General features: G+C 38.0%; 1 protein-coding gene across 1 annotated transcript; it reads right to left on the reverse strand.

Annotated features, from left to right (window-relative positions):
- Positions 1–698: 698 nt before the first annotated feature.
- On the reverse strand, positions 699–6,521 carry LOC136858111 (charged multivesicular body protein 1b-like). The gene is made up of 2 exons (XM_067137415.2): positions 6,507–6,521; positions 699–1,292 (listed from the first exon to the last, which is right to left on the reverse strand). Exons 1-2 carry the CDS (start codon positions 6,519–6,521, stop codon positions 699–701), a joined length of 609 nt encoding a protein of 202 aa, XP_066993516.1.
- Between the last annotated feature and the right edge of the window lie 21,307 nt (positions 6,522–27,828).

Raw genomic sequence — 27,828 nt, forward strand, 5'->3', positions numbered from 1 at the left:
TGGCTGAAACAGTTTTAAATAAAGCTCTGAACTAGAACTAAATAGAGGCATAAGAACCATCATGGGATAACAAATAATTGCAGCAGGCATAATTTTATAAAGATGTTATTGCACCTGGACTCTTTGTAATGAACTAACTGAACTGATGTTCACAAGGAAAATTCTTATAAACAGGGTAAGAAACTAATTAATTTCTTTGATTAAACATTCATAAAAGATCTGTATTATGACAAATTCCCTGAAGAATTGCACTAACAAAGTAATTATTGAAGGGAAAATATCATACCATGCCCATTTTAAACCATAAACTTAGTAATTGAATTATACTTAAAATAATCTAAAAGATGATTGGAAGACGTACATGTTTTGAAAACTCTCTACCTGAGCTTCATAAATTAATCCATGCATTTTATGTCTTAGTACTCTTTATTTTTTATTTTCTGAGTGATTTAAGATTTTGTCTAACAGGATTCTACCCATGCTTATAAACATTTTCTTTTCAATATTCTACTAGACACTCTCTCCAAATCAGTTCAGGTTGGGGTGTTCACTAATTTGAAAGAAACCCTTCATTGTACTTTTTTATCACAAGCTGAGTCTAAAACTGTTTTTTATACATTTTCTTGAACAAATGTTCATGGAACATGTTTATATTTTGTACATTTGTATGTTAATAAAACATTACTAAAAGTGAAATGTTAATCTGCTTTTCGTAGTTGATTAAGCCTCCTCTCCAAACTCTCTCGCACTTGTGATGCTCCTGTGGAGATTCCGACAGTGTCCATATTTTCATCAGGTAGTTGTAGTTTTAGTTCCAAACCAGCTTCTTCTGCTATTTGAATCATTAAATGTTCAACATCATCAATTGGTATTGATGTTGTATTAGTCTGAGCTATTGCCGAATCCACTACTCCTGTCTGTACATCAAGGTCTTCACATTGCTTCTCAAAGTTATCTAACAAAGTGGTAAGCTTTTCCAGATTCATTGTTTTTACTGCCGTATCCATTGCTTTGGTAACTCCTGTCATTGACTTGGTAACTTGACGCATAGTCGCAGCAGTCTGCACTCGAGTTGCCACTGCATCCAATCGAGCACTCATGGTAAGGAAATTTAATGCTTGATTTTTCTGTCTGATAGCATTTTCTGCATGTATTTTTGCACATTCTACATTTCCCTTCTGGATTGCTTTCTTACACTTCTCTTTCTCAGATCTTTCTTCTTTATAGCACTTATTTGAATTTCTTTCCATTTCTTTAGCAGCAAATTTTAAATTAAATATGTGTTTATCTAACTTTTTTTCCATTTTTTACTGATTAGTATGTGGCTTATATAACAGTGATGATCATAAGTTACTATTTACTAGCAGTATCATGTTATACCCACCTGTGTTACCTTACATTTTTATTTGATGTACTGAAGAGCCTCACCACTAGCACATTTCTCTGTTGCACTTATATTCTTCTCACTTCTCATCCATGTTTCAGTCCAAGATTCAAATGAGTGAAGGTAGTAAATATTAAGTCCATATTATTTATGGCTCATATTTAATCAACATATTCTTCTGCTATGACACTGGTGTAAAGGTAGATTTTCAGAAATTTTAACTGACATATTCTTGACCTACCCAAAATCAAGTTCATTTTTTTCTTTAAAAAGTTCTTTCATCTTATTCCAGTTCTCTTCATTGACATTTGCTGTAAAAGTTGATTTATGTACCACATAGATAATTTTTCCATTGAAAGAATTTCTATCCTATTTATTGAATCAAGCTGATTTCAGTACCAAAATGTAAATTATCTTGTAGATGGCCTTGGAATGAGCATTTCTTGTTTTGTTTTTTGTTTACATTTTGCATGTTGTTTGATTTATTCTTCTGTCTTCAAATAATAGAAAGTATTGAAATATTACTCCATCTATTGACTGGAGTGAAACCTCCATCCAAAGTATGAATTCCTGTGCATATGATGGTAATATTGTGCATATTTACTGTATTTATCTATTCACATCAGAATAACAAGGAAGAAGAAGAGGGAGAAAAAATTATTACATGCTGGTACTTAATATAGTGATTAACATAATAAATAATAATAATAAAGACAATTGACTGAAGAAACCATTAAATGTTGGCATTATTAGCCTTATGGGGCTCTCTTCAACTTCTAAAGAATCATCTTTTTAACTAGCAGTAATGCCTTGCTAACAATTGCATAATCTTTCTAAATTTATAATGTAATATGTTTACAGACTGATATACTGTAGAAATACACTTGGTCTGGTATACTTTGTCCTGTGGTAACTCATAAATTGGGAAGTATGAATAAAAAAATCAACACAATAAACACAGTTGGCTCAAAATTACTATACTAATATGTAGGGAATAATGGGTTAGATTTTGGTGAAGTAAAGAGAGATTCTTATTTCTTCCCAGTGGTTCTAGTCCTACTGATTTGAGATCGCTGAATCATAAAAAGAAAAGCCTTACTGTATATAAAATTGTACTATCTTTTCAGTTCAAAACAATTCTCTGCAGAATTCTTAGAGAATGTTGATCAGTAGCTTGAGGGATATGTGTTAGCAGGGCCACATTATGATGGATGTTGATCTGTAGCTTGAAGGAAGATGTGTTAAAGTCAAATTTGATTGGATGACCCAGGTAAACTGCAAACTGCTGTCAGCATAGGAAGCTGGGAGAAAAGGTCTTTTTAATAGAAAATTATCAATAAACAGTTTTGAAAATCTACCTTTAGGATACAACAGTACTTAAGGATAATTGGAAACACCCTATCGGAGAACTATCTCATATAAATAGCAAAATAAGATCCAAGACCTCAGCTTCAAACAGTAGGTGTGTTGCAAGATGACCCAATAAGCCCTCTTTTATTCAGTGTGGCAACCAATGATGTAGTTACGGCTACCAAAACTGATAGAGTTTAAAAAAGAAAAAAAAAATTTAAAGAGCACATGCTATTGTGCAAGTTCCTCACAGGTACCTACACATTTCTCAGGAGCAATTGAACATATAGATGCAGTATGTTTATTATGGCTATCCACGGGGTTTGTACCTACTGTACATCGGTGAAATATTATTTTGATAATAATTAAAATTAATGGGCCATGAAAACGTCCGATTCCGGTTATGTAGCGCATTCCTTTCTATGAAATATCACTGTAATATTTGTCCCAAATGGAACCTAATAATGGCTTTTACACAAGGTTCCAAGAACAGGTTCAAAATAAGCTTATTATTTTACTTGACATTAAACAGACAACATTAGCGAAAAAACTTAAAATACTACAGAACGAAGTAGCTTCCAGCAAACCTCCCCTTCAAAAAGTTAAGCTTAGTTCCAATGACAGATCAATAGGTCACTTCCATACTCCAGTAATTAACCTGTCTAAAATTGACTTAAATGAGGATGAAAAGATTATTCTTGCTAAGGGGCCAAAACATAACTGGCCTAATTTTAATTTGGCCAACATAGCCTCTAAACTAGTGACTGAATCTGAAGTTGCAATTCGTAAGATGCCGCATGATTTGCAGGATGATGTCGGGACAGACGTAAAAAGACAATTACACAAAAATTTTATTACAAATAATAATAACAAACCCGGCGTTATGGATAAAGCCTCCCTTACCGAAAGAAAGCATATCCTCGATCTTAGGAAGAAGATTAAAGGCGAAGAGCTTATTGTAACTAAAGCTGACAAAGGTAATACGACAGTAATCATGCATAAGGCCGATTACATTAAAAAAACCAAAATATTTTTCGACGATGGGACCTTCACAGTTTCCAAAGAAAGATCCGACACAACTACTTCAAAAACAATTAAAACAAACATTAAAGAATGCGGTTTTTCTCTTTGCGGAACAAGAGAAGAATAAATTAATTAACATGAACCCGGGACTTCCAACAGCTGAAGCTCGTCCAGAAATCCACAAGGCCGGAGTCCCCATTAGACCCATAATAAATTATAGACCGAGTCCTTTTTACAAAGTGGCACAGTTTATTCAGAAATTCCTTAAACAACATTATAGATTCACGGCTAATAAATCAATCAAGAATACTCTAGAATTAGTTAATAAATTGAGTGATATTAAATTACAGCCCTGTCATGCAATACATTTGTTTGATGTTGCTAACATGTTTCCAAGCATAAATACCAGTAAGTTACTACCGATCATTAATAAGAATTTAAAAACTCATAGTCACCTAAGCGAATTGGAAATACAGGATTTTATGTTGTTCAAGTTGCTAATCAACAATAATTACTTTGTCTTTGACAGTGTAATTTATAAACAAAGTGGGCTATCAACGGGGTCTCCGGCCTCGGGGATTCTAGCAGAAATTTATTTGGACTTTTTGGAAGATTCCATAATAAATAACGGAAACACGTTCAGTAATATACATCATTGGTCTAGGTACATAGTTCTAGATGAGCGGATAACAGACGCGAATGCCACCTTACGAAAACTTAATAATATACCCACATATTAAGTTCACATTGGAGTCCGAAAAGAATGGATCAATTAATTTTTTAGATTTAACTATTAATAGACAACCTTCAGCTTTCACGTTTTAACATTTATAGAAAGCCCATACAGACTAATATTACCATAAGACATGATTCGGCACACTCACAAGCCCAAAAAAGAGCTACATACATTAGTCTAGTAGATCGTGCTTTTAGAATCCCATGTCTAAAGCTGACTTAAACAAGGAGTTGAATACCATCCGCTCTATAGCTTATGCTAACGGCTACAAAGATTCTTTCATCGAAAGCTTAATCAGTACGATTAGAGATCGTCCGCAAACCACGCTTAGCAGAGATAAACCTAGCCTCAATTCCTATTCAACCTTCACATTTAATGACAACATTTATAAAGTCACTAATATATTGAATAAGAATAAGGTAAAGATATCTTTTCGTACTGATAACAGGATTACTGAGGTCTTACATAATGCAGCCACTATAAATAAATCCAACCCTTATCTCAGATCAGGAGTATATAGATTTCAGTGCAATGACTGTGGCAGTGCCTATCGTGGGAAAACTGGGTGCAACTTCAAGATAAGATATGCTGAACATGTTAATGCCATGAGATATAATAGATTCTCTGCTGTAGGCCAACATGTCCATGAATTAAAACATAATTTCACAAGCTTGAAGCAAGACATTCAAATATTAGAGTAAGTAAAGGACCACTGCTGGATGTTACTGAATTATGTTATATCCATCTAGGCCAGTATTTCAATGCAAATCTCAACCTTAATGATATATCCGAGACACCAAGAGTTCTCTTTGATTTCCTTATAGCATTTTTCAAAAATGTTCAAATTCCAAACAAGAATTTAATTTTACATATACGCAACAAGTTTTCCCAACATTTGTTTCGTAGTCCACGCCCACCAGATCCCCTCTACACGCCCTGCTTCGGCCTACCCCTATCGCCCCTCCCTTGTTCCGTCTGGTTATGCATACCTGACTCGAGCTGTTCATTGTTTACTGCACGTTACTTGCAATACGATCGGTCTACGGCCGTATGAGGTGAGTCTTGCATACATTTATATTATATTATTGAGTAGAGCCTCAACACTTCCCGCTTCGAATCGTTAACAGCGTTTATTTATTTTTCATAGGTTTCACATTTGAACTGAGAAACATAAATCATATATCCACCTTAAGGAGCTACTTATATGTTTCCACCTCATAGACCTTAGACATAGAAGAATTCCATCATACCTGAATTTTATCCAGCAATATTTATGATTTTTAAGATGACTCTGCAGTTCGTGAACCGTAGTTGAATGGACACAAAATGTTTTATTAATTTAAACCGCACGTCAAACTTAAGGAACTTACTACTGTATGTCCACAGGGACATCATTCAACTTGAGAACTGTTCAGTATATGTTTTACTCGCAAGTCTTCTACTTGATGTTAAAAATTAAATAACTGGAAAGGAGGTTCAACCTATTCAATACTCAAAAGAAAGAAACGTAACAATCACATTTCTATTTAAATGGGACCGGTTTCGACCTTAGTCTAGGTCATCATCAGCCTAACAGAGAGTGAAACTGACCTCCAACATTCATAAACATTTTACATGTTTTTTATGGCTGATGATGACCTAGACTAAGGTCGAAACCGGTCCCATTTAAATAGAAATGTGATTGCTACGTTTCTTTCTTTTGAGTATTGAATAGGTTGAACCTCCTTTCCAGTTATTTAATTTTTAACATCAATAATTTCAATACGGAACAATGAAATTTTTATCTTTAAGTCTTCTACTTGTGCAATAAGTTTTTATTGTGTGTCATTGTTTTTATTATAGATTTCATTGGGTTTTGTATTATGCACTTTAAGGTATGTCATGAGTTTTATATATAATTTTGCATATTTTCCATTTCTTTGTACAGATGATGACACAAAAATGCGTCTAAACTAGTACTGTATATAATTACTATGTTGTAATTACATCTGTATAACAACATTATTATTGTACTGAATAGGTGGACATATAAAGTTTATTTATTGTAGTTATCTGTCCACATCACTTTTTTCCATTCTTCTCCACAACCATATTTCAAAACTTTCCAAATACTTTGTTTCTTTTTTTCTCAGTGTTCATGTTTCAGCTCCATACGACACTACACTCCACACAAAACACTTTGCGAATCTCTTTCTTAAATCAGTAGGGATTGCCATAGATGTCAAAAGCCCTCTCACCTTTCCAAAGGCTACTTTTCCCATAGATATTCTGCTTCGTATTTCTTCTGTACAGCTTCCATTCCATTTCAACAAACTTCCCAATTATCTGAATGACTTTACTTGTTACAATTTCTTTCCCACTAAGTGTTATATTAACAGCAATCTCTTCCTTTTCTATTCTCATCACCTTAGTCTTCCCAATGTTTATCTTCATTCCAAACTCTTTGCCCACTCTCTCAACATTTTCCAACATGACTTGTAGATCTTTTTCTGATTCAGCTAATACCGCCACATCATCTGTGTATTTTATTGTCTTTATTGGTTCTCCTCCCACTACAACACCTCTTGCTTTTTCCAGGTTCTTCTCTATCAGTTTTTCGGCATATATATTGAACAGAGCTGGTGACATGCAACATCCCTGTCTCACTCCTCTTCCGATACCCACTTCTTCTGTTTCATATTCATCTACTCTAACCATCACCTTCTGATTCTTATACAACTCTTTAATCAGTCTTCTGTCTTTTCAGTCTACACCAGTATCTTTCAGAATCCTCATCAGAATGCACCAGTTCACTCTGTCAAACACTTTTTCCCAATCAATAAAACATATACACATTTCCCTGTTCACTTCCAACATCCTTTCCGCAATCATCATTAGGCATCCAATTGCATCTCTGGTTCCTCTTCGCTTTCTAAAACCAAACTGGTCATCTCTCATATTCTCCTCTATTTTCTTTTCTGTTCTTCTCAGCACTATCTTGGTCACTGCCTTTGTAACATGACATATAAAACTGTTCTATAATCTTTACATTGTTTAGCATTTAATTTCTTCGGTAAGGGAACCATAATGGTCCTAAGAAGATCTTCTGGCCAAATGCCTGTATCGTATATTGTGTTCACCAGATTGGACAGTCTAACTATACCTCCATTTCTTAAAGCCTTTAATGATTCAGATGGTATCTGGTCACAGCCCATCGCTTTCCTTTCCTTTAGGTCCTGGATTGCCTTCTCCACTTCCCATTTTTCTATCCTTGGTCCTCTGGATTCTCATCCTCCAGTATCATTGTTCCATGATCAGCTTGATGATCATATAGGTCTTTTATATATTCCGACCGAGCTCAATAGCTGCAGTCGCTTAAGTGTGGCCTGTGTCCAGTATTCAGGAGATAGTGGGTTCGAACCCTACTGTCGGCAGCCCTGAAGATGGTTTTCCGTGGTCTCCCATTTTCACACCAGGCAAATGCTGGGGCTGTACCTTAATTAAGGCCACAGCTGCTTCCTTCCCATTCCTAGCCCCATCCTGCCCCATCGTCGCCATAAGACCTATCTGTGTCGGTGCGACGTAAAGCAATTAGCAAAAAAAAAAAAATATATATTCCATCCACACCTCCTTACTTTCTTCTAAACTTGATGACACCTTTCTGTCTTTGTTCATTATTCCTTGTTTACTTATCTTCCTTGGTTTTCTCCTCATCAAGCTCCTTGCTGTTTGATACATCTCTTGTATTTTTCCCTCCTTTTCCAACTTTTCTATTTCTTCACATTGGTTTTTAATCCATTCTTCCCTGGCCTTCTCAGTTGTCCTTCTCAGCTCATTGTTTAGTTTTCTGTATTGTATTCTTCCTTCATCTGAGGAGTCGTTTTTCCATTTCCTCTATTTATACATTTTATCTAACACCACCTTTGTTATCCATTCCTTTTTATATCCTTTCCTTCGGACTTTACGTACTTCTTCTTCTCAAGTTTTTACTATTGCAGTCCTGATGGTGAGCATTCCTCTGATACATCCATACTCATTCTCAAGTTTTCCAAATTTTCTACAGTCCTTATATAAGACCCGACATTTTCATTCTTCAGTTTTGTTACATCCCACTTCCTTTCAGGGTGTTTATTTCGGATATGTTTCAGTCGTGTTCTTATATCTGCCACTAGCAAGTTGTGGTCTGTATTTGCTTCTGCCACAGGGAATGTTTTAGCCATTTTGATGCTGTTTCTGAACCTTTGATTGAGTATAATAAAATCAACCTGATGCACTTTTGGTGAGTTTCGATTTGGAGTCCTTGTTCACTGAAGTGCCGATTGACTCGGTCATGTCTCATTGAACACCTGTTTTCTGAGGACATTATTAAGCTATTTTACCACTGCATGACTTCCAGCTATTTCTTGTGGGGTGGGAATTTTTACGAACAGACGGACGGAGTGGCTGTGGGAAGTCCACTTTTACCCGTCGTGGCTAATTTTTTTATGGAGCATTTTGAGGAGGAGGCTATTGCTTCGGCGCCCGTCGAACCTATGATATGGTGGAGGTATGTTGATGATGCATTTGTGGTCTGGACAGAAGGTCCTGAGAAACTTCATCTATTTCTAAACCACCTAAATCAGCAACATCATTCAATAAAATTCACTACGGAGATGGAGTCGGATGGATGCCTTCTTTTCTTGGATGTTCTAGTAAGAAAGAAACCAGACGGCTCCTAGGACATACCGTCTATCGTAAGCCTACCCACACAAATTGCTATCTTCATGCAGATTCTCACCACCATCCCGCACAAAAACAAGGCATTCTCTCGCCACTCACCAAGAGGCCGAGACGAATTTGTGAGCCATCACATATCCAGGTGGAGATGGACACGCTCAAACTCGTGTTCAAGAGTAATGGTGACAGCGATTTGCAGATTCATAGAGCCCTGCATCGCAGGGAAACGACCAAGCAAAGTTCACAGGAGGAAGAAGTGAAGGGAACTGCCTACTTGCCTTACATTCACAACACCACAGTGTGATCGAATTGCCAAGGTCCTCCGCAAACACAATATAAAAACCGTGTTTGGCACCGTCACTAAAATTGCTCACAGTGTGAGTAAAACCAAGGACAAATTGTCCCCACTTTTACAACCTGGGGTATACAAAATTCCTGGTACTTGCAGTAAGGTAGACATCGGCCAAACATGCCGGTCCATTGGTACCCGTATCAAAGAACACGCATGTACAACCAACCAGACAAATCGGCAATAGCTGAGCATGTTCTATCGTCAGGTCATGATGTCATGTTCCAAGATGCTCGAGCTCTTACCCACACTAGACACTACAGGTCCAGGATTATACGGGAAGGTGTGGAAATACGTAGAAATCCTAACAATTTCAACAGGGACACCGGCTATCAATTAAGTAATGCCTGGTTGCCAGCCATTAAGAATTTACGTAGGTAGTTCCCTTCCCTGTCTTTTCACTATTGTTATTTCGTCTCGGTGATTTCCAAATTTGTACGTTCCCCGGTGCCAGATGTTTCATTCCAGGCTTGTGTCTATATCATACACCTGTCAAGTTCATATGTTATGCACACACATTATGTGAACCGCTTAGTGTGATGGTTCGGTCAGCTTCCGCTTTGAATGCTAGCGTTGTGCCACGTCGTGGGGGCCATCTGGTGGCGAATGAACGTACCGTTTCCACTTCTATTGTAATGTCTAAATTTTAAAGAGTCATTGTTTAGGAAGCCTTTCTCATGGACAGTCGAGATTTCTTCTGAGGACGCAGGGCACAGTTCCTTGCGAAACGAAAAGAATTTCACCTTATTTTCTTGACACGGCATAAGCCCAAAAGCCTATACAGCATCATGTCTATAAGTACAGGCTGTGAAAGCATCAGTGGCAACATAATAAAATCTATCTGATATCTGGCTTTATCACCAGGACTCTTCCATGTATACAGCCTCCGTTTATGGTTCTTAAACCAGGTGTTAGCAATCCAAAGATCAAGGCTCTTGCAGAAATCAATTAGCTTTTCTCCTCGTTCATTTCTTCTCCCTAATCCGTAATCTCCGACCATATTACTCTGTCTTCCACTTCCCACTACACTATTCCAATCTCCCATCATTACAGTTCTTACTGGACCTTTTCCATTCTCCTCAAACACCTCCTCTATCTGCTCATAAATCCGGCCTACCTCTTCCTCGTCCGCATTCGTTGTAGGCATATGCACTTGAATGATCAGTGTATCAAGAGGGTCACTCTGTATCTTGATTGTCAGTACCCTATCACTTACAGGCATCACCTTAATTATACTACTATCTAGAACTTTTCTATACAATAGTCCTACTCCTCCTTGCCTGTGTTCTTCTCCCTTATAAATTATCTTGTAATCTCCAGATACAAGCTCTCCTTCTCCTTCCCATTGCACTTCACATAATCCTAAAATATTGATGTCATATTTCTCCATTTTCCTCTTCACATTCTTGAGTTTAGCTTTTTCATTCACCGTTCTGACATTCCAGGTACCAATCCTCAACAGTTGAGATGTCGTCGTCTTCTTCTTCTTCCCATTTCGTTCAATCTTCACATCGGATGGTTCTCCTGATACAGCGCCCACCCGGAGATCCGAATGTGGGCGTATTACTCCAGAATTGAATTTCTTCTCAGGAACAGCCATATACAGTACATGGATTTTGTCCAGTGGGACTAGGAATACTACAAGAGTCTTAAATGCGATGGTTTCCCCATGCCTTCTTCATCCTTTGGCGTTGACTTTCAGTAAGTTCATCTGCTTTTAGGGGTGATTTCTCACCCCAAGGACAAGAGGGTGCCCTTTTCTCCACCCACTCATCCACCCTCTTAGGAGGCTGTTGGCCCTTTGTATAGGGGGACCACTTATACCAGAGGCCGTTGGGTTTCTTTAAATTGTTCTCATATTAATTCCCAAGTCCAGGGTTGCCTCTTCCGCCATCTCCACCGTACCGAAGTCCACCTTCTCTGCCGTAGATGCCGTTGAGGTCTTCACTCGTAACCCTGAGCTGGGTTCCATACCAGATGTTACAAACCGGGTCAGTGTGCTCTGGGACTCACATAGGCATGGGCGCCACTCCCTGGGTAGGGCTGCCTCCGAAGAGGGTCCCTACCTGTTTTCTTATATACATATCTAAATAAAAGAACATGTCCTGACCGACTGACTGACTCATTCATCATCGCCGAGTTAAAACTATTGGACGTAAAGAAATTAAGTTTTGAGGATATATTTATATTACAATGTAGGTGTTCGCTAAGGCAGGATTTTTGGATATTCCGTCGCTAGGGTGAATTTTTAAAATGAGTGTATCTATATCTCAAAACTTTAAAAAGTTTACAGATGTAAAAAATGATGTTTAGAATCGCCTTTAAAAATAAAGAAACACACATTTTTTTTGTTTTCGAACAATCCCACTAGGAGGGGTGAAAAAGGGGTTGAATGCCTTTAATAAGGATACTTATATCTCAGAAAATGAAGATTTTATAGACCTGAAAATTTGTATTTGGAATCACCTTTAAAAATAAAGAAACACATATTTTTTTGTTTTTGGAAAATCCAATTAATGGGGGTTAAACAGGAGTGAAAATGAGGTGAATTATTAGAAATTTTTAAAATGAGTGTATCTGTATCTTAAAACTTTAAAAGGTTTACAGATGTAAAAATTGGTATTTAGAATCTCCTTTGAAAATAAATAAACACGTATTTTTTTGTCTTGGGAAAATCCCACTACGAGGGGTGAAGAAGGGGTTGAATGCCTTTAATGAGGATACTTATATATCAGAAACTGAAGAAATTACAGACCTGAAAATTGGTATTCGGGAATATCCTTTATAAATAAAGAAACACCCTTTTTTGTTTTGTTTTTGGAAAATCCAATTAATGGGGGTTAAACAGGAGTGCCAAATGAGGTGAATTTTTAGAAAGAATATATCTACAGTATATCTCAGAAATGTAAAATGTTACAGATGTAAAAATTGGTATTTGGAATCTCCCGTAAAAGTAAAGAAACATAGGTGATTTGTTTTCAGAAACTCCACTTAAGGGGAACTGGAAAAGGGGTGAAATTTTAAAATGAGCATGTCTACAACATATCTTAAAAACTTACCATATTACTGAAGTGAAAAATGGTATTTTTAATCTCTATAAAAGAAACCTGTATTTTTTGTTTTTAAAATGACTGAAAATGGAGTTGAATTATTTTTATTAGGATACCAATATCTCAAAAACTGAAGATGTTACATACGTGAAAATTTGTATTTGAAATCTCCTTTAAAAATAAAGAAATACGTATTCCTTTGATTTCGGAAAATCCAATGAAGGCGGGGTGGGTGAAAGAACTGAAAAATTAATTGAATTAATTTTATGAGGGTACTTACATCTAATAAAAATTAAAGTTGTTACGGACGTGAAAATTGGTATTTGGATCTGCCTTAAGAACACGGAAAAACCCATTTTGGAGGGAAAGTCATCTTGGGGGGTGGGGTTGAAAAGGAGTTGAATTCCTTTTATGAAGAGACATATCTCAAAAACTGAAGATGTTACAGTTGTGATAAACATAGAGAAACACGCCTTCATTTTTTTGAGGGGAGGGTAAATCAAATTAACAGTGGTGGGGTGAAAAAGGAGTTGAGGCCAATTGATTTTACTGTTCATAATGTACTTGATTCTGATCATAAACCGATCATTTTTAATCTTTCCTGGGTTCGTTTTCAAGAGCCATCTTTTCCTTTCGAGAACTTAAAGGTAGATTAGAATAGATTCTCCTGGTATATAAATAAACATTTAAACACATTTGAAATAAACAATAGGAATGAAATTGACCGTGCAATTGTTCACCTCTATAATAAGGTCATTAATGCATGGAAGTATATAATTTGTATCACCAGTAATCCTGTGCACTTGCCTACGCATGACAATGGTGCTGGTCACATTGTCAGCAATAACAATGGCAGCATGTATAATTTACCGCCAAGTAGCGGTCTTGCATCTTGCTGCTGATAATAATAATAATAATAATAATAATAATGTTCTGGACCATCGTCAAAATGTGCGGACTCCGCTAGAAACGGGTCCTGGCCGCGTAATGACTATGAATGTAGTCCAGCCGAGGGTTCAGTACCGCCAAGACACCCAAGACGACACCACGCCGGATCTCCTCAGGGATTTGATCAATATTTAAAATGCTTATAGGAAAAAATGGCAAAGATTTAGGGACCCAACTGACCGGGCACAATACCTGCACCTAGCCTGGGAAGTACGAAATCGATTGCTGGAAAGAAAGATTGAAAAATGGGAAGAACTTTTCTGTAATCTTTCAGAAAACGAGTCAGATCATAAATTTTGGTGGATTCTCTCAGAAAACAAGTCAGATTGTGAATTTGGGCGGATTATATATAAAATGTTAAGCATTCAATTATAAATTTCAGATAATACCATAGCAAAGCACGGGTATCTTCCTAGTATATAATATGAGTAAAGAACTCGAATGAGAGATAAGGTTATTTACAGATTGTTATACTGTATATGTAGAGTAATAAATAAGTTACAAGATTGCGAGCGACTGTAAACAAACCTCGAATATGTTGTGAGGTGGACATCAGGAAATGATATGATGATAAATGGAGTGAAAAGTCAGGCTGTGTGTTCCGCAAACAGGAGAAGTCCTCCCGGTTTTAATTATTGCATTGATACAGTGAAAGTTCCTTCTGGGAATCACTCGAAGTATCTAGGTGTTAATATAAGGAAAGATCTTCATTGGGGTAATCACATAAACAGGGTTGTAAATAATGGATACAAATCTCTAATAACAATGCTATTGTTTTTACATCCCACTAACTACTTTTACAGTTTTTGGAGACACCAAGGTGCCAGGATTCTTCCCATAGGAGTTCTTTTATGTGCCAGTAAATCTACCGACACCGGGCTGACATAATGAACACCTTTAAATACCACCAGACTGGGCCAGGACTGAACCTGCTAACTTGCGCTCAGAATGTAAGTGCCTTCACTGTCTGAGCCACTCAGCCCAGCGGTTACAGATCTCTTCACATTGAAGGTATTTAGGGATTTTAGTGAGGGTGTAAAGGAGAGGGCATATAAGTCTGGTAAGACTCCGATTAGATTGTGGTTCCAAAGTGTGGGGCCCACACTTGGGTTACTTGATTCAAGAACTGAAAAATAAAAGAAAAGAAAAGCAGCTCAATTTTTTCTGGGTGATTTTCATCAAAATATTAGTGTTACAAAAATGCTGCAAACTTTCTGCTGGGGGAAGACTTGGGAGAAGGGAGATGAGCTGCTCGACTAAGCGGGATGTTCCCTCTGTCAGTGGAGAGACGGCGTGGAGTGTCATTAGTAGACGAATTAGTTTGTTGATTGGTGTTTTTAAAAGTGTGAAAGATTATAATATGAAGATAAAGTTGGAATTCAAGAGGGAAAACTAGGGCAAATATTTATTTGTAGGAAGAGGAGTTAGGGATTGGAATAATTTAGTAAGTGAGATGTTCGATACATTTCCAAATTCTATGACATTATTTTAAAAAAGTTTTACACAAGTTCATGGTCTATTTTTTCTGATTTCCTTCCTTGTTGATATATTAAGCATTCCTCTTAAATCTGAAAACGTTGTTGGTATAAATAATATTAAACTGAGTCATTGGCAGGATATAATGGCCAATCAGCATTATCACTGCCTTTTCACGAAGGTGATTGTGATTCCAATCACAGCCAATGTACTTGGGTCATGTTAGTCAAGCAACATTATTACTGCCTTTTCACCAAGGTGACTCAAAAAGAGCCAATGTATGTGGGATTTTTGAAACAAAATATTGTGTCATCGTCGTTTGGATTCCGTGAACAAGAAAAACAATTAACTATAATGGTCCACCTATTCAATACATGTTTATTGTGTAAATATTACATCACATCTCTCTTGGTGGTTCTAGTTTCAGTCACGAGTGACCATCATCAGCCGAAGGACAATAATTAGACAAGACATAATTATAAAAACTACTAAAGTAAGTGTGTATGTGTATGTATGTTTAGTCCTCAGCCCGAAGGCTGGTTGGATCCTCAACAGCTCCGCCATCAGCTGTCATAGATGGCCTAGGCATCACTGAAGAGGCGTACTAGGGAAATGAGAGGCGAGGTAGTTTCCCGTTGCTTTCCTCACCGAGCCAGAAGTTGCTATTACATATCAGTCTGCCAAGCCCACTGAAATGCATGCACCAACCGACCCTATGAGCAATATTTTCACACCATTCACAGCAGGGACTGGCTGCAGAAGGAATGGCATTACTAGCATCACTCATACCTCAGTCACTTTCATTTTGTCAAAGCTAAGGTTAAAGCTGAGACAGATCAATGAAAGTAACAATATTGCTCTAGCCCATACCAGAAGACATAGTGCACAGTAAACACTAGGTCCCGCCAGCAAAGGCATAAAAATGTGGAACGCTTCACGATTTTGCATGTCATCCTTGCGCAGGGTATAGGCACAATTTGACATAAAAGTGCATCATCAGATCGACTGTGATAATACTGTATAAACACTCCTATGGCATGTGATACAAATTCATGTTGCGGAATTAAAATTGAAGACAATAAAAATTTTAAAAATTTTCCTTCTTGTGCGAGTTGTTACCTACGGCTGTTTGCGCACGGCCGTAGGTGTAATGTACATACGATGCTGAGATAATATAGTTATAGAATTAGTAAATATATATAGCTTAAGCATTCAAGTCGTAGAAGAAGAGGCACAAATAATAATAATAATAATAATAATAATAATAATAATAATAATAATTGAACGGTGGAAACATGCAGTGAGAAGAAACTGGGCCAAGAGAAAATAATTTAGGAGCAAGAGAAAACCAAAGATTAACAATATAAATAAGATATATTTAACAATAAATAAATAAATAAATAAATAAATAATTAAACATTTGACAAAAAGATAATAAATCGAAGACAAGAGTTTGATAGACAGTTTATTTATTTAGCTTATGGCTAGTACATAACTCTACATACAAATATTAAAATATATTACAAACAATATGACACTTTAAACAATCAACCAATCTCAAAACCAGTTCATAAACTCAAATCTAAGCTGTCCAACCAACCACAAACTCCTTCAGCTGACTGGAGTATGACCTCCTTGGACATTCAGTGACAATATGATGGATGGTCTGTTTCTTCTCACCACAGTCGCACTCAGGGGAGGAGCGCATACCCCACATATGCAACAATGACCCACATTGTCCATGATTGGTTCGGACTCTGTTGAGAAGAACCCAAGTTCTTCTGGGGAGATTAAAACCAGGTGGTGGGTGTTGAAGACTAAAGAGTGTCTGCCATTCATCTGGAGCAGTGTTGGTCTGATAGACAGTGAATTATATAGAGGAAACCTCAGAAGATAAGGAAAATGTGGGATTTTTAAAACAAAATATTGTGTCATCCTCGTCTGGATTCCATGAACAAGAAAAACAATTAACTATAATGGTCCACCTATTCAATACATTTTTATTGTGTAAATATTACATCACATCTGTCTTGGTGGTACTAGTTTGTCACGAGTGACCATCATCAGCCGAAGGACAGTAATTAGGCAAGACAGTGAATTATATAGGGGAAACCTCAGAAGATAAGGAAATTGTGCCACATTTACAATAAAGATTATAAGAAATGCATAAAAAACCGTATAAATAAATATAAAGCGTACAAAGAAGAGTAATAAAAGGAAGCAAACCTGAAAGAAAATGAGAAAAGAAGGGAAAGGGGAAATGTAGCAGGGATCAAACTGGGGAAAGGATTCTCTTTTTGCCGGGTGTGTTTACGCTGCAGGATCTGATATTAATATTATTGCAGAAAGTAGCATTGGTCCTAGGAAGTAGATAATGTGATTTCAAAATTCCATTGTCCGTAATACAGTTCGTGATTGAAAAGTTTTAGTAGAAATAATGTCTTGCATATATAATTTTGATGCCGAAATAAGCCGGCAAAAGCGAAGTTCAGCTGGGGCAGATGGCCCAATAAAAAATTTAATGTCCAAATAACATACGATAAGTCTTGATCATCAAATTACTTGAAGAAATAACAGTCCAGATGGTAATGACAATATAGAACGTAGCACAGTTGTTTCGGTGCTCCAGCACTCCGAGACGAAGGCAGACTCCATTTTTAGAGCGGTGAAGCAAGAGTATATATCAGAGAAACATTGAGAAAAGTAGAGAAGCTGAAAGCCAGCATGTTCCAGAAACGTCATAATCACGAGTCCAATAGAGGTAAGCACCAGCACACACACAAGTGGAGATGACGACGTCAGAGTCACGTGATGAACGGGGTAAGCAGATGACAGGTAAGCAGAGCAGTAGAATGAGTGAAGCAGCGGCGGCGTGATCGGAGAAAGAGCAGCATGAAGGTAGGGAATATACGTAGTATTTGAGGAGATCGTAAGAGAGTTCAAGAAATTGTCCAAAAATATTTTTCATATAACATGCTAAAATTCTCATTTCTTATAGCTTCCATGCATGAGGTTAAATAGCACTCAAATGGAATGACCAAGGTCTTAAAAATAAGATACATTAGATTGTAAGTATAGTCCTTGTAAGGTTCCTGTTTGAAATAGAGCTTCATGTGGTAAAAATTAAATAAAAGCAGAACACAAATAATATATCGTTGATGACTGGAGCTTAAGTATCACACATGTGATGCTTAAATCAGACCATTCCTATAAGGTAGTTTTGTGTGTGTGATAAAATTTGCAGTTCCAAATGGATCGTAGACTGCGGAGTATATCTCCAGTTGAAAAGCACATTGTAAAACTCACCCTGAGGACTATACTTACAATCTACTGTATCTTATTTCTAAGACCTTTGGTTGCTCCATTTAAGTGTTGAGAGTTATTGGTATGCTTAAGGGTGTGCAGTATTATTTTCTTTCCCTTGACAAATTTTCATGGTTCATAGAGTGGGTTCCTGTTGTTATGTCCTGGTTTGTGAACCGTGGTCAACAGCTGGGTGTGGTTCTGAGAGTTGGGATACCAGCCACTGGGGAATGGGAATGGGCACCTATGACATGCTGTATTTCCAAGTCATGACCCGTTCTACTGAGGTGGTTCAGACAACCAGTAGTCCCTAAACTGTTAAGAGTGAAAATTCTCACAGGGGCTGTATGTTAGGCTAGCACCCAACTTAATTTACCAAGCATGCTCAGAGTGTGTTCACTAAGCCTTGGATCTATGGGAGTGACGATCCCACATTCATTTGATAGGCAAGGGACTCTGGGAATTACTTGGTGACCTAAATGGAATTAGATGAGATGTTATCAACTGAGGAGCTTGTGGAAGACTGTAGAATCTGTCAGCCAAGAGGATGCATCTGGATGTGTTAGGAGTTAATGATGTTTGGGTAAGAAGAGATAAGGAGGAAGATATAGGGCGAAGCTGCTCATAACAGATGTTAAAAAGAAAAGGGCAGAGTGTGGAAGGACTGTTCATTAGGAAACCCCTAGCAATAACATAGTTTTTTGTGAGGCATATTAATGAACTAATGACGTGGATAAATTTAGTAATTTCAGGAATTAGGATGAGAATCTATTCACTGTGCAAGGGAGTTGAGGATGAAATAAACACGTTTGTGAAGCACTAACTGATTGCATACCAGGACAAGCAGTAAGAACGGGATAGTGTTATGGGTAGTTTCAATGCAAGAATTTTAAATAGAACTAAGGATATGAGAAGGTAATGGGGGGAATGTGGAGAAGATAAGTTATTAGGAACAGGAAGTTTTTATTCGACTTCTGTGTCAATATAAGATAGCCATTAGTGAACACAAGCTCCTTAACAGATTATATTACAAGTGAATTGAACTTATTAGCAATGAATGGGTATTAGGGGATCTTTGTGTTACAGACCACTATCTGATATGCTGTGAACTAAGTATCACTAGGCCTAGAATAGAAAAAGTTAATTCTGTCTGCAGATGGATAAGGGTAGAAAAATCTCCAGGACGAGACAATTAAATGGGCATACATGGATGAGCAGGTTTAGGATGTAGAAAAAGAAAGGTACAACATGGGGTTACTGTAACAGAGTCAGCTAGAGAATGCTTGGGAACAACTGTATTTACATGAATGAAAGAGCTAAATACACCGTTTGTCAGAAAAGTTCTGGGACAAGTGTTGTATTTCTGAGGTTGCAATACAAACAAAGGAACAAATGTTGGTTTTATGTTGCCTGGTATGCATACATTCTGAGATGGCCTTGGCCATGATTCCACGCATACGCACTAAGTGGCAGGGCTGTGCTTAGCAGCACACTGTTTGGTTTAGTGACAGTGTATGGGACCCTCACCAGGATTACCTGATTCAAGAACTGGAAAAAATCCAAAGAAAAGCAGCTCGATTTGTTCTGGGTGATTTCCGACAAAAGAGTAGCGTTACAAAAATGTTGCAATGTTTGGGTTGGGAAGAATTGAGAGAAAGAAGAAGAGCTGCTCGACTAAGTGGTATGTTAATACCAATATAATAGTCCGTTATTGGACATTATAAATTTTCCAGCTAACTCATTCTTGGTTGCCTGCGTTTCGCCCTCGTGTGCTAAGTTGGGCTCGTCTGTTGGGACTTAGCACACCTTCCAAGACGCAAGGCTAGTGCATACCGTGGAGGCCACTGCATAGGCTACTTGAAGCCACCAGCAGTGCCAATGCACTATGAGAGCTATGTCTCATTTCCAAAAATTGATGCCTGCCTGGCCATCAGATGATGTAGATGTTGATTCCCATAGGGAACTTAAAATATTTGTCCTGAATGAGTAAATTTATAATACCAATATAATGGTCCGTTATTGGACATTATAAATTTTCCAGCTAACTCATTCTTGGTTGCCTGCGTTTCGCCCTCGTGTGCTAAGTTGGGCTCGTCAGTTGGGACTTAGCACACCTCCCAAGACGCAAGGCTAGTGCATACCGTGGAGGCCACTGCGTAGGCTACTTGAAGCCACCAGCAGTGCCAATGCACTATGAGAGCTATGTCTCATTTCCAAAAATTGATGCCTGCCTGGCCATCAGATGATGTAGATGTTGATTCCCATAGGGAACTTAAAATATTTGTCCTGAATGAGTAAATTTATAATACCAATATAATGGTCCATTATTGGACATTATAAATTTTCCAGCTAACTCATTCTTGGTTGCCTGCGTTTCGCCCTCGTGTGCTAAGTTGGGCTCGTCAGTTGGGACTCATTCAGGACAAATATTTTAAGTTCCCTATGGGTATCAGCATCTACATCATCTGATGGCCAGGCAGGCATCAATTTTTGGAAATGAGACATAGCTCTCATAGTGCATTGGCACTGCTGGTGGCTTCAAGTAGCCTATGCAGTGGCCTCCACGGTATGCACTAGCCTTGCGTCTTGAGAGGTGTGCTAAATCCCAACTGACGAGCCCAACTTAGCACACGAGGGCGAAACGCAGGCAACCAAGAATGAGTTAGCTGGAAAATTTATAATGTCCAATAACGGACCATTATATTGGTATTATAAATTTACTCATTCAGGACAACTATTTTAAGTTCCCTATGGGAATCAACATCTACATCATCTGATGGCCAGGCAGGCATCAATTTTTGGAAATGAGACATAGCTCTCATAGTGCATTGGCACTGCTGATGGCTTCAAGTAGCCTATGCAGTGGCCTCCACGGTATGCACTAGCCTTGCGTCTTGGGAGGTGTGCTAAGTCCCAACTGACGAGCCCAACTTAACACACGAGGGCGAAACGCAGGCAACCAAGAATGAGTTAGCTGGAAAATGTATAATGTCCAATAACGGACCATTATATTGGTATTATAAATTTACTCATTCAGGACAAATATTTTAGTTCCCTATGGGAATCAACATCTACATCATAAGTGGTATGTTCCGAGCTGTCAGCGGAGAGATGGCGTGGAATGACATTAGTAGACGAATAAGTTTGAATGGCATTTATAAAAGTAGGAAAGATCACAATATGAAGATAAAGTTGGAATTCAAGAAGACAAACTGGGGCAAATATTCATTTATAGGAAGGGGAGTTAGGGATTGGAATAACTTACCAAGGGAAATGTTCATTAAATTTCCAATTTCTTTGAAATCATTTAGGAAAAGGCTTGGAAAGCAACAGATAGGGAATCTGCCACCTGGGCGACTGCCCTAAATGCAGATCAGTATTGATTGATTGATTGAGTGACACAATGGGCACTGATTGTGAACAAAGAGCGAACATTAAGTTTTGCGTTAAGCTCAGGAAAACCCCTAGTGAAACTTGAATCAATCACTACTGATCTGTGTTTAGGTAGCCGCCCGGGTGGCAGATTCCCTATCTGTTGTTTTCCAATCCATTTCTTTGTTCTCAGAGACATGTGATCATGATGAGTGTTTAATATCCAAATCTTTACTTGTCTTGCACTGAATATCAACAATACATGCTTGCTCAGTTTTGTCTATAATTTATGCCTTGCCTTAACATGATTGATTTTGACAGATGATGGTCTCTAGCAAGACCGAAACTAGAATGATTTTGACTGATGATGGTCTCTAGCAAGGCCGAAACTAGTTTCATCATATATATGTAACTCTTTTAAGGTTAGAATAAATAGTATTTAATAGGTGGAAACCTTCAACTTTTGTTTACATTATATTGCTCTTCAGTATGGAATAATGTGAAATTTATTACCTATGAAGAAGTCGTGTATTCAAGAGGCACAAAAGGTTTTGGGAAGGCAAAGATTCAGTGCAAGACGATCCCAGAACTGGCCAACCGTCTACAGGACATTCCGATTCAAATGTGGAGCACGTAAGGCAGTTATTGCAAGAAGACCATCGTGTAACTTTGTGTGCAATATCAGAAGAGCTTAATTTGAATCGTGACATGTGTCATAAGATTTTACACGACGATTTAGGAAAACAGAAACTGAATGCAAATCTTGTCCCGCACACCCTAAAACGCAACCGGAAAGAGGAAAGACGAAGAATTTCTGCGGAACTGTGGATAGAACCAGAACATGATCCCACATTTCCAACAAAGATTATTGCTGGGGATGAAAGTTGGTGTTACCAGTGTGACCCCTACACGAAGTGTCAACGTGCAGAATGGCGGAGTCAACCCTCGAGAACACAGACCACATTGATCCCATTCTTGTTGTAATCACAAAGACACACACACGAAATACTGTCAATTGTATACCCTGTTTTATTTACAAATGATATACATTATACACACACATTAATGAACCACCATTTTGAACACTTGACTGCTACATTAGCATGTCAACCAACTACCAACACAACAAAATCACAACATGAGTTCACACTCTGAATTCAATTAGCAACTTTCACTAACAAGTCTTGCTAACGACTCAAATACACTTGCAAGACTGTCTCTTTACATACCCTGCCTGGCCAGGCTTCTAGAAAAGTATGACATAACATGTTTTCTCGAGTCTCCAGTAAACTATTTACAAATGGATCGAACATTCTACAGAACTTGAGTGACAAAGATTTGTTGCACTGGAATCTTGCCCTGTGTTGCACAACATTACATTGTATTTATACATAAATTTACAGGTAATAATGAATTATATACTATTAATTATATGTTCTTACATTAAATAAAGTCATAATAATGTACATACAGCAGACATGTCCTGACATAACCTCACATGTTTTGTTACACAAGACAGATCATACAACACACAATAAATGGTATGACCACGATTAATGCCAAATAAAATCCGTACATAACTACGTAAATAATACTAATAGACGTAAACAGCTTCATAGCCACACCTCACAAGTCATAATAATAATAATAATAATAATAATAATAATAATAATAATAATAATAACAACACCTAATAATCGAGTTTGATATTTTCACTATTTACCCATGGGTTTAGAGAATTTTTTCCAAGTTATAACTAGTCTATTACACTTGCATCATCCTTTGATAGTAAAGGGTTAGTTCACCATGAGTATGTTCCACCAGGTGAAACAGTGAACTAAACTCTTTACATCAAAGTCTTGAAACGTTTGCGACAGGCAATTCGATATCGCTGCCCTGATTTGTGGCCATTGCTGGACTGGTTCTTACTGCATGACAATGCAAGACCTTACACTGCTTTATCTGTTACAGAGTATCTGGCCAGACATTCTGTCACTGTTGTCCCACATACACTATATTAGCCCGACCTCTCGCCTTGCATTTTTTCTTGTTCCCACGAGTGAGATTGCGACTGAAAGGAAAACTTCATCAAGATATCGCAGACAACAAACGGGCTGTGACACTGAGCCTACAAACATCACAGTTGACAATTTCCCTGCTTGCTTCCAAGACCTCCAGAAATGCTAGCACTTGTGTATAGACAGCCAAGGGGACTACTTCGACAGGAGCTAAGATCATTACTTGGTAAGTGCAACTTTTCTACTTTTTATGATCTCAGTCATGGAACTTATCTGACATAGGTTGTACAGTAATTATTTGTAGAGTACAAGAAGAAATCATGGGAAGATGTTGGAAGTAACCTGCAAAGAGTAGGTCAAGCAGCAGGCAAATTTATTTTTCTTTGATGTGGTTTACCATTGCTATAGCCTAGATAGGCTTTCAGCAACAATGGGCTAGGAAAGGGCTCGGATGAGGAAGAAAGGAAATGTGGCTGTTATTTTTGCCTGGTATAAAAATGGAAATCCATCTTCCCACGAACCTACTATGCTGGCGTAGCAGGGGGAGCGGTTATACTCCTACATGGCGCGTCCCAGGTGGCGGATAACAGAGTCCTAACCGGCTAGCCGGCGGACTTGAGGGAAATAAAATACCTCCCGCGGACCAAACACACAACCCCCTGTGGGTGGGGGATGCAGACGAAGTATACACCCATGGTATGCCCTGCCTGTCGTAAGAGGCAACTAAAAGGGGCGAACCATGAAACTTCTTGTGATTAGTACCACCACGCGGACAACACCATGGGTCGCTTTTCCTTGCGCGTAGTACCACTATGTCAGGTACCAAATAGGTTTGTGATTAGTAGCAAGCAAGAGTGGGACGGCTTTTACAGTACCTGTGATTAGCAGCACTATATGAGCGACACCATGGGATGACGGAACCCATGGTTCTGGCTTGCCTATGATTAGTACCCAGTATATGAGGGACACCACAGGATAGTACGAGTCCCTGTGGTTAGTACACTTAGGTGATGAATACCATAGGTTTGCGTTGCCTGCCAATGGCGCCAGAATGTGTGAAACACAGTAGGTCTGTAATACATGTGCGAACTTCATTACCTGTGAGTAGTACCATAATGTGTGGAATAACGTGAGTCTACGCTACTCTTGATTAGTACCACAACATGACAAATACCATGGTTCTACTTTTCTAGCGATAAGTACCATTGTGAGGGGCCGATGACTTGGATTTTGGACCCCTTTCGACTATAAGCATCATCGATTCAGTATCATGCTATAGAAGCAGTCCCTTGGTCAGTAATACTATTTTACGACAGCTTCTGTGCATGTGAGGCACTGTGGGTCGGTTCCACTGATCATTTTAAATTCATACCCATCCATCCATTCATTCTTCATCCTCACGTTTTGAATTGTGGTCAGTGGAGGATTTTGGGTTTTTAATTTGTCATTTCATTTTGTCTCATTTCGTACCATTAGGGGCCAATGACCTAGATGTTAGGCCCCTTTAAACAACAAGCATCAATCAATCCAAACCATCTTCAGGGCTGCTGGTGGTGGGGTTTGAACGCATCATGTCATCTAATGTAAACTTACAGCTACATGGCCTACTGCATGCAGCCAAAGAGAAATGTTTCTGGACTGTAATGAGGAATCTTCAAAAGGAGGGAAAAGGGAAATTAATAGTGTTTTTGGTCCATTTCCTTGCGAATTCCGACAGCTCCTTCAGACTTCTTTGTAGTTCCCCCTCCTGTTATAGCCATTAGAATGACCGTCTGCGAATATCAATCCTGGGATCTCTAGATTGTGTACTACCGGCACTACCCAGTTTTCTCCTCCGTGCCCTTCCATAATGTTATTATTGAATAATAAAAAAATAACATTGGCAGATCCCACAGGATCTATGAGTTCACCTTATTTGCCAAAAGGCAATAGTTTACAACCTTGTTTCAACCCAATCTTGCAATTTATCGGCCTACTAATTAGATTTTCTTCTAGTTTAATACAACAATATACATTTTGGTAAATCGCTTCAATCACCTGTATCATCTTCCTTGAGACTCCCAACCTACCTCATTTTTCTATCAGCGCTTTTCTACTCACCGTGTCAAATGCTTTTTCATAATCTATGGCCGCTAGGTAAACACAACCTCTTTCCCTGCTTAAGTATTTCTCTCTTATCATTATTACTGTCATAATGTTATCTGTTGTCCTCCTTTCTTTTTGAAATCCTCCCTGGAACACTGATATTATCGAGAACTCTTCGGCCCAAACTCTTAACCTATTTGCCAAAACCCCTGTGTAGGTCTTACTCAGTGAATCTAGAAGCATTATCCCTTGGTAATTGCATGGCAGTTTTTTGTTCCCTTTCTTTTTGTAAATTGGGCAAATAATTCCACCTTCCCATTCTTTAGGTATTTTACCACCATTGAAGATCCTGTTAAATAACTTTACTATTCCCTCCCCCATCTCTCTGTGCTTATTTCTTTCCAAAATAAATTGTTTATACCATTTCTCTCTCCCCCCCGCCGATCTGCCCTTAAGTTTACCTAACACAACCTGTACTTCCTCTATTCAGATTTAAAATCCTTTAAAATCCTCTTTGTGTCTCTCTCCCTTTCTTCCCCTACACTTCTTTCTATCCTTACCCCTACCGGTGCATGGTGCGATTCCAGCCAATCTTCTATTTCTAACCTTATGATTTTCCCTAACATATCTTGCGAACACATTACTAAGTCAATAAAACTTCCCCCCTGTGCTGTAATATATGTCGGTTTACCTTCTAGGTCTCCTTCCCAAAAACCATTTAATATATAGTATTTTCCTGCCTCACAAAATTCCAGGAGCTTTCCACCATAGCTGTTTCTTTCCTCATCTTTACTTTTTCTATTTACCTTTAAGGTATGTGTACACCCAGAAATTGCCAAAAAGTCTCATTTTTTCGAAAGCGACTTTCAACCTATTAGGTCGTGTTACGTACATTTAGTACGTGTTGAAGAGATGTTAAGTACAGAACAAAAATGGCCAACCAGACACCAGTGGGATCCGAACCCACAACCTCCCGATTTCGCGTTGGTTGCTCTACCAATTGAGCTATGGTGGCCTAGGCCATCTTTGTTCTGTTGGAAAGGATCTAAGCTACAGGTCTGGTACTACTGCCATTACACTGTAGAGTGCATTTAAGTTGCCCATTGAGGGCCAAGTCAATGAATATTGAATTTTTATGACCACATCCTTATATTATTATTGAGATTCTTTCAATACGGAAAATAAAATGATTTTCATTACTTGTAAAAATAGGCTTATAGCATGAATCTTGAACAAAATCGAAGATATGATTCCCACTACAGCAGAACTAAAGATGAATATGTAGCATAGTATTTTTCAAAGCTGCCCTGCAGAAAAGTTGACAGTATGCCTAAATGTCTTTTTTGTCTGCGATAAATTAGAGTATAGTAATGTAGTATAATTACAATGGAATTAAAAGAAACAATCTTACTTGGAATTTTTGTAGTGTATTATATATTTTTAATATCTACTACAATTAACCCAGGAGAAGGTAATTAATGAACTCATTTTAAAATATTTTCAGGAGTCAAACACAAAGACACATTCTGTTTTTAAAACTGTTATAACTGTTTGAAATAAAGTTCTCAGGTTTTAATAAACCCTACAGATTTCTGTAACACGTATTTTTATCACCAGGAGGAAACATTGCATTGCTACCCAAGGTACTAGCCTCCAAATTCAAACTTAATTTCTGCCTTTTCTCATGAATATATTTCAATTGTTCCAACAAAACCAGACACTGGTTTCATCAGTTTCATGAACATCTAGTGATGACTGATTGCATTTGTGAGACTGAAATGTTGCACAGGAAGATTGGGGAGATGTGAATTGTGTTGATTCATCAAGTTCTTCTGTCTCATGTCCCTCACGTTTTTTGCTCAAGGTTGACGAAGCACCTGAAAGAATAAAAATGTAGACAAAATCAGTATTTGACTGCAACATATTTAATGCTACAAAGTAATGTAAGAATAATACCAAATTGCTATTATTCCCTTGTTAATTAGAATATAGAGGTAGCAAGTTAGAATTGTAGTGAAACAGTCTTACCTGGGATTGTA

Source organism: Anabrus simplex, chromosome 1 (genome assembly GCF_040414725.1).
Source record: "Anabrus simplex isolate iqAnaSimp1 chromosome 1, ASM4041472v1, whole genome shotgun sequence".
Taxonomy (NCBI): Eukaryota; Metazoa; Arthropoda; class Insecta; order Orthoptera; family Tettigoniidae; genus Anabrus; species Anabrus simplex.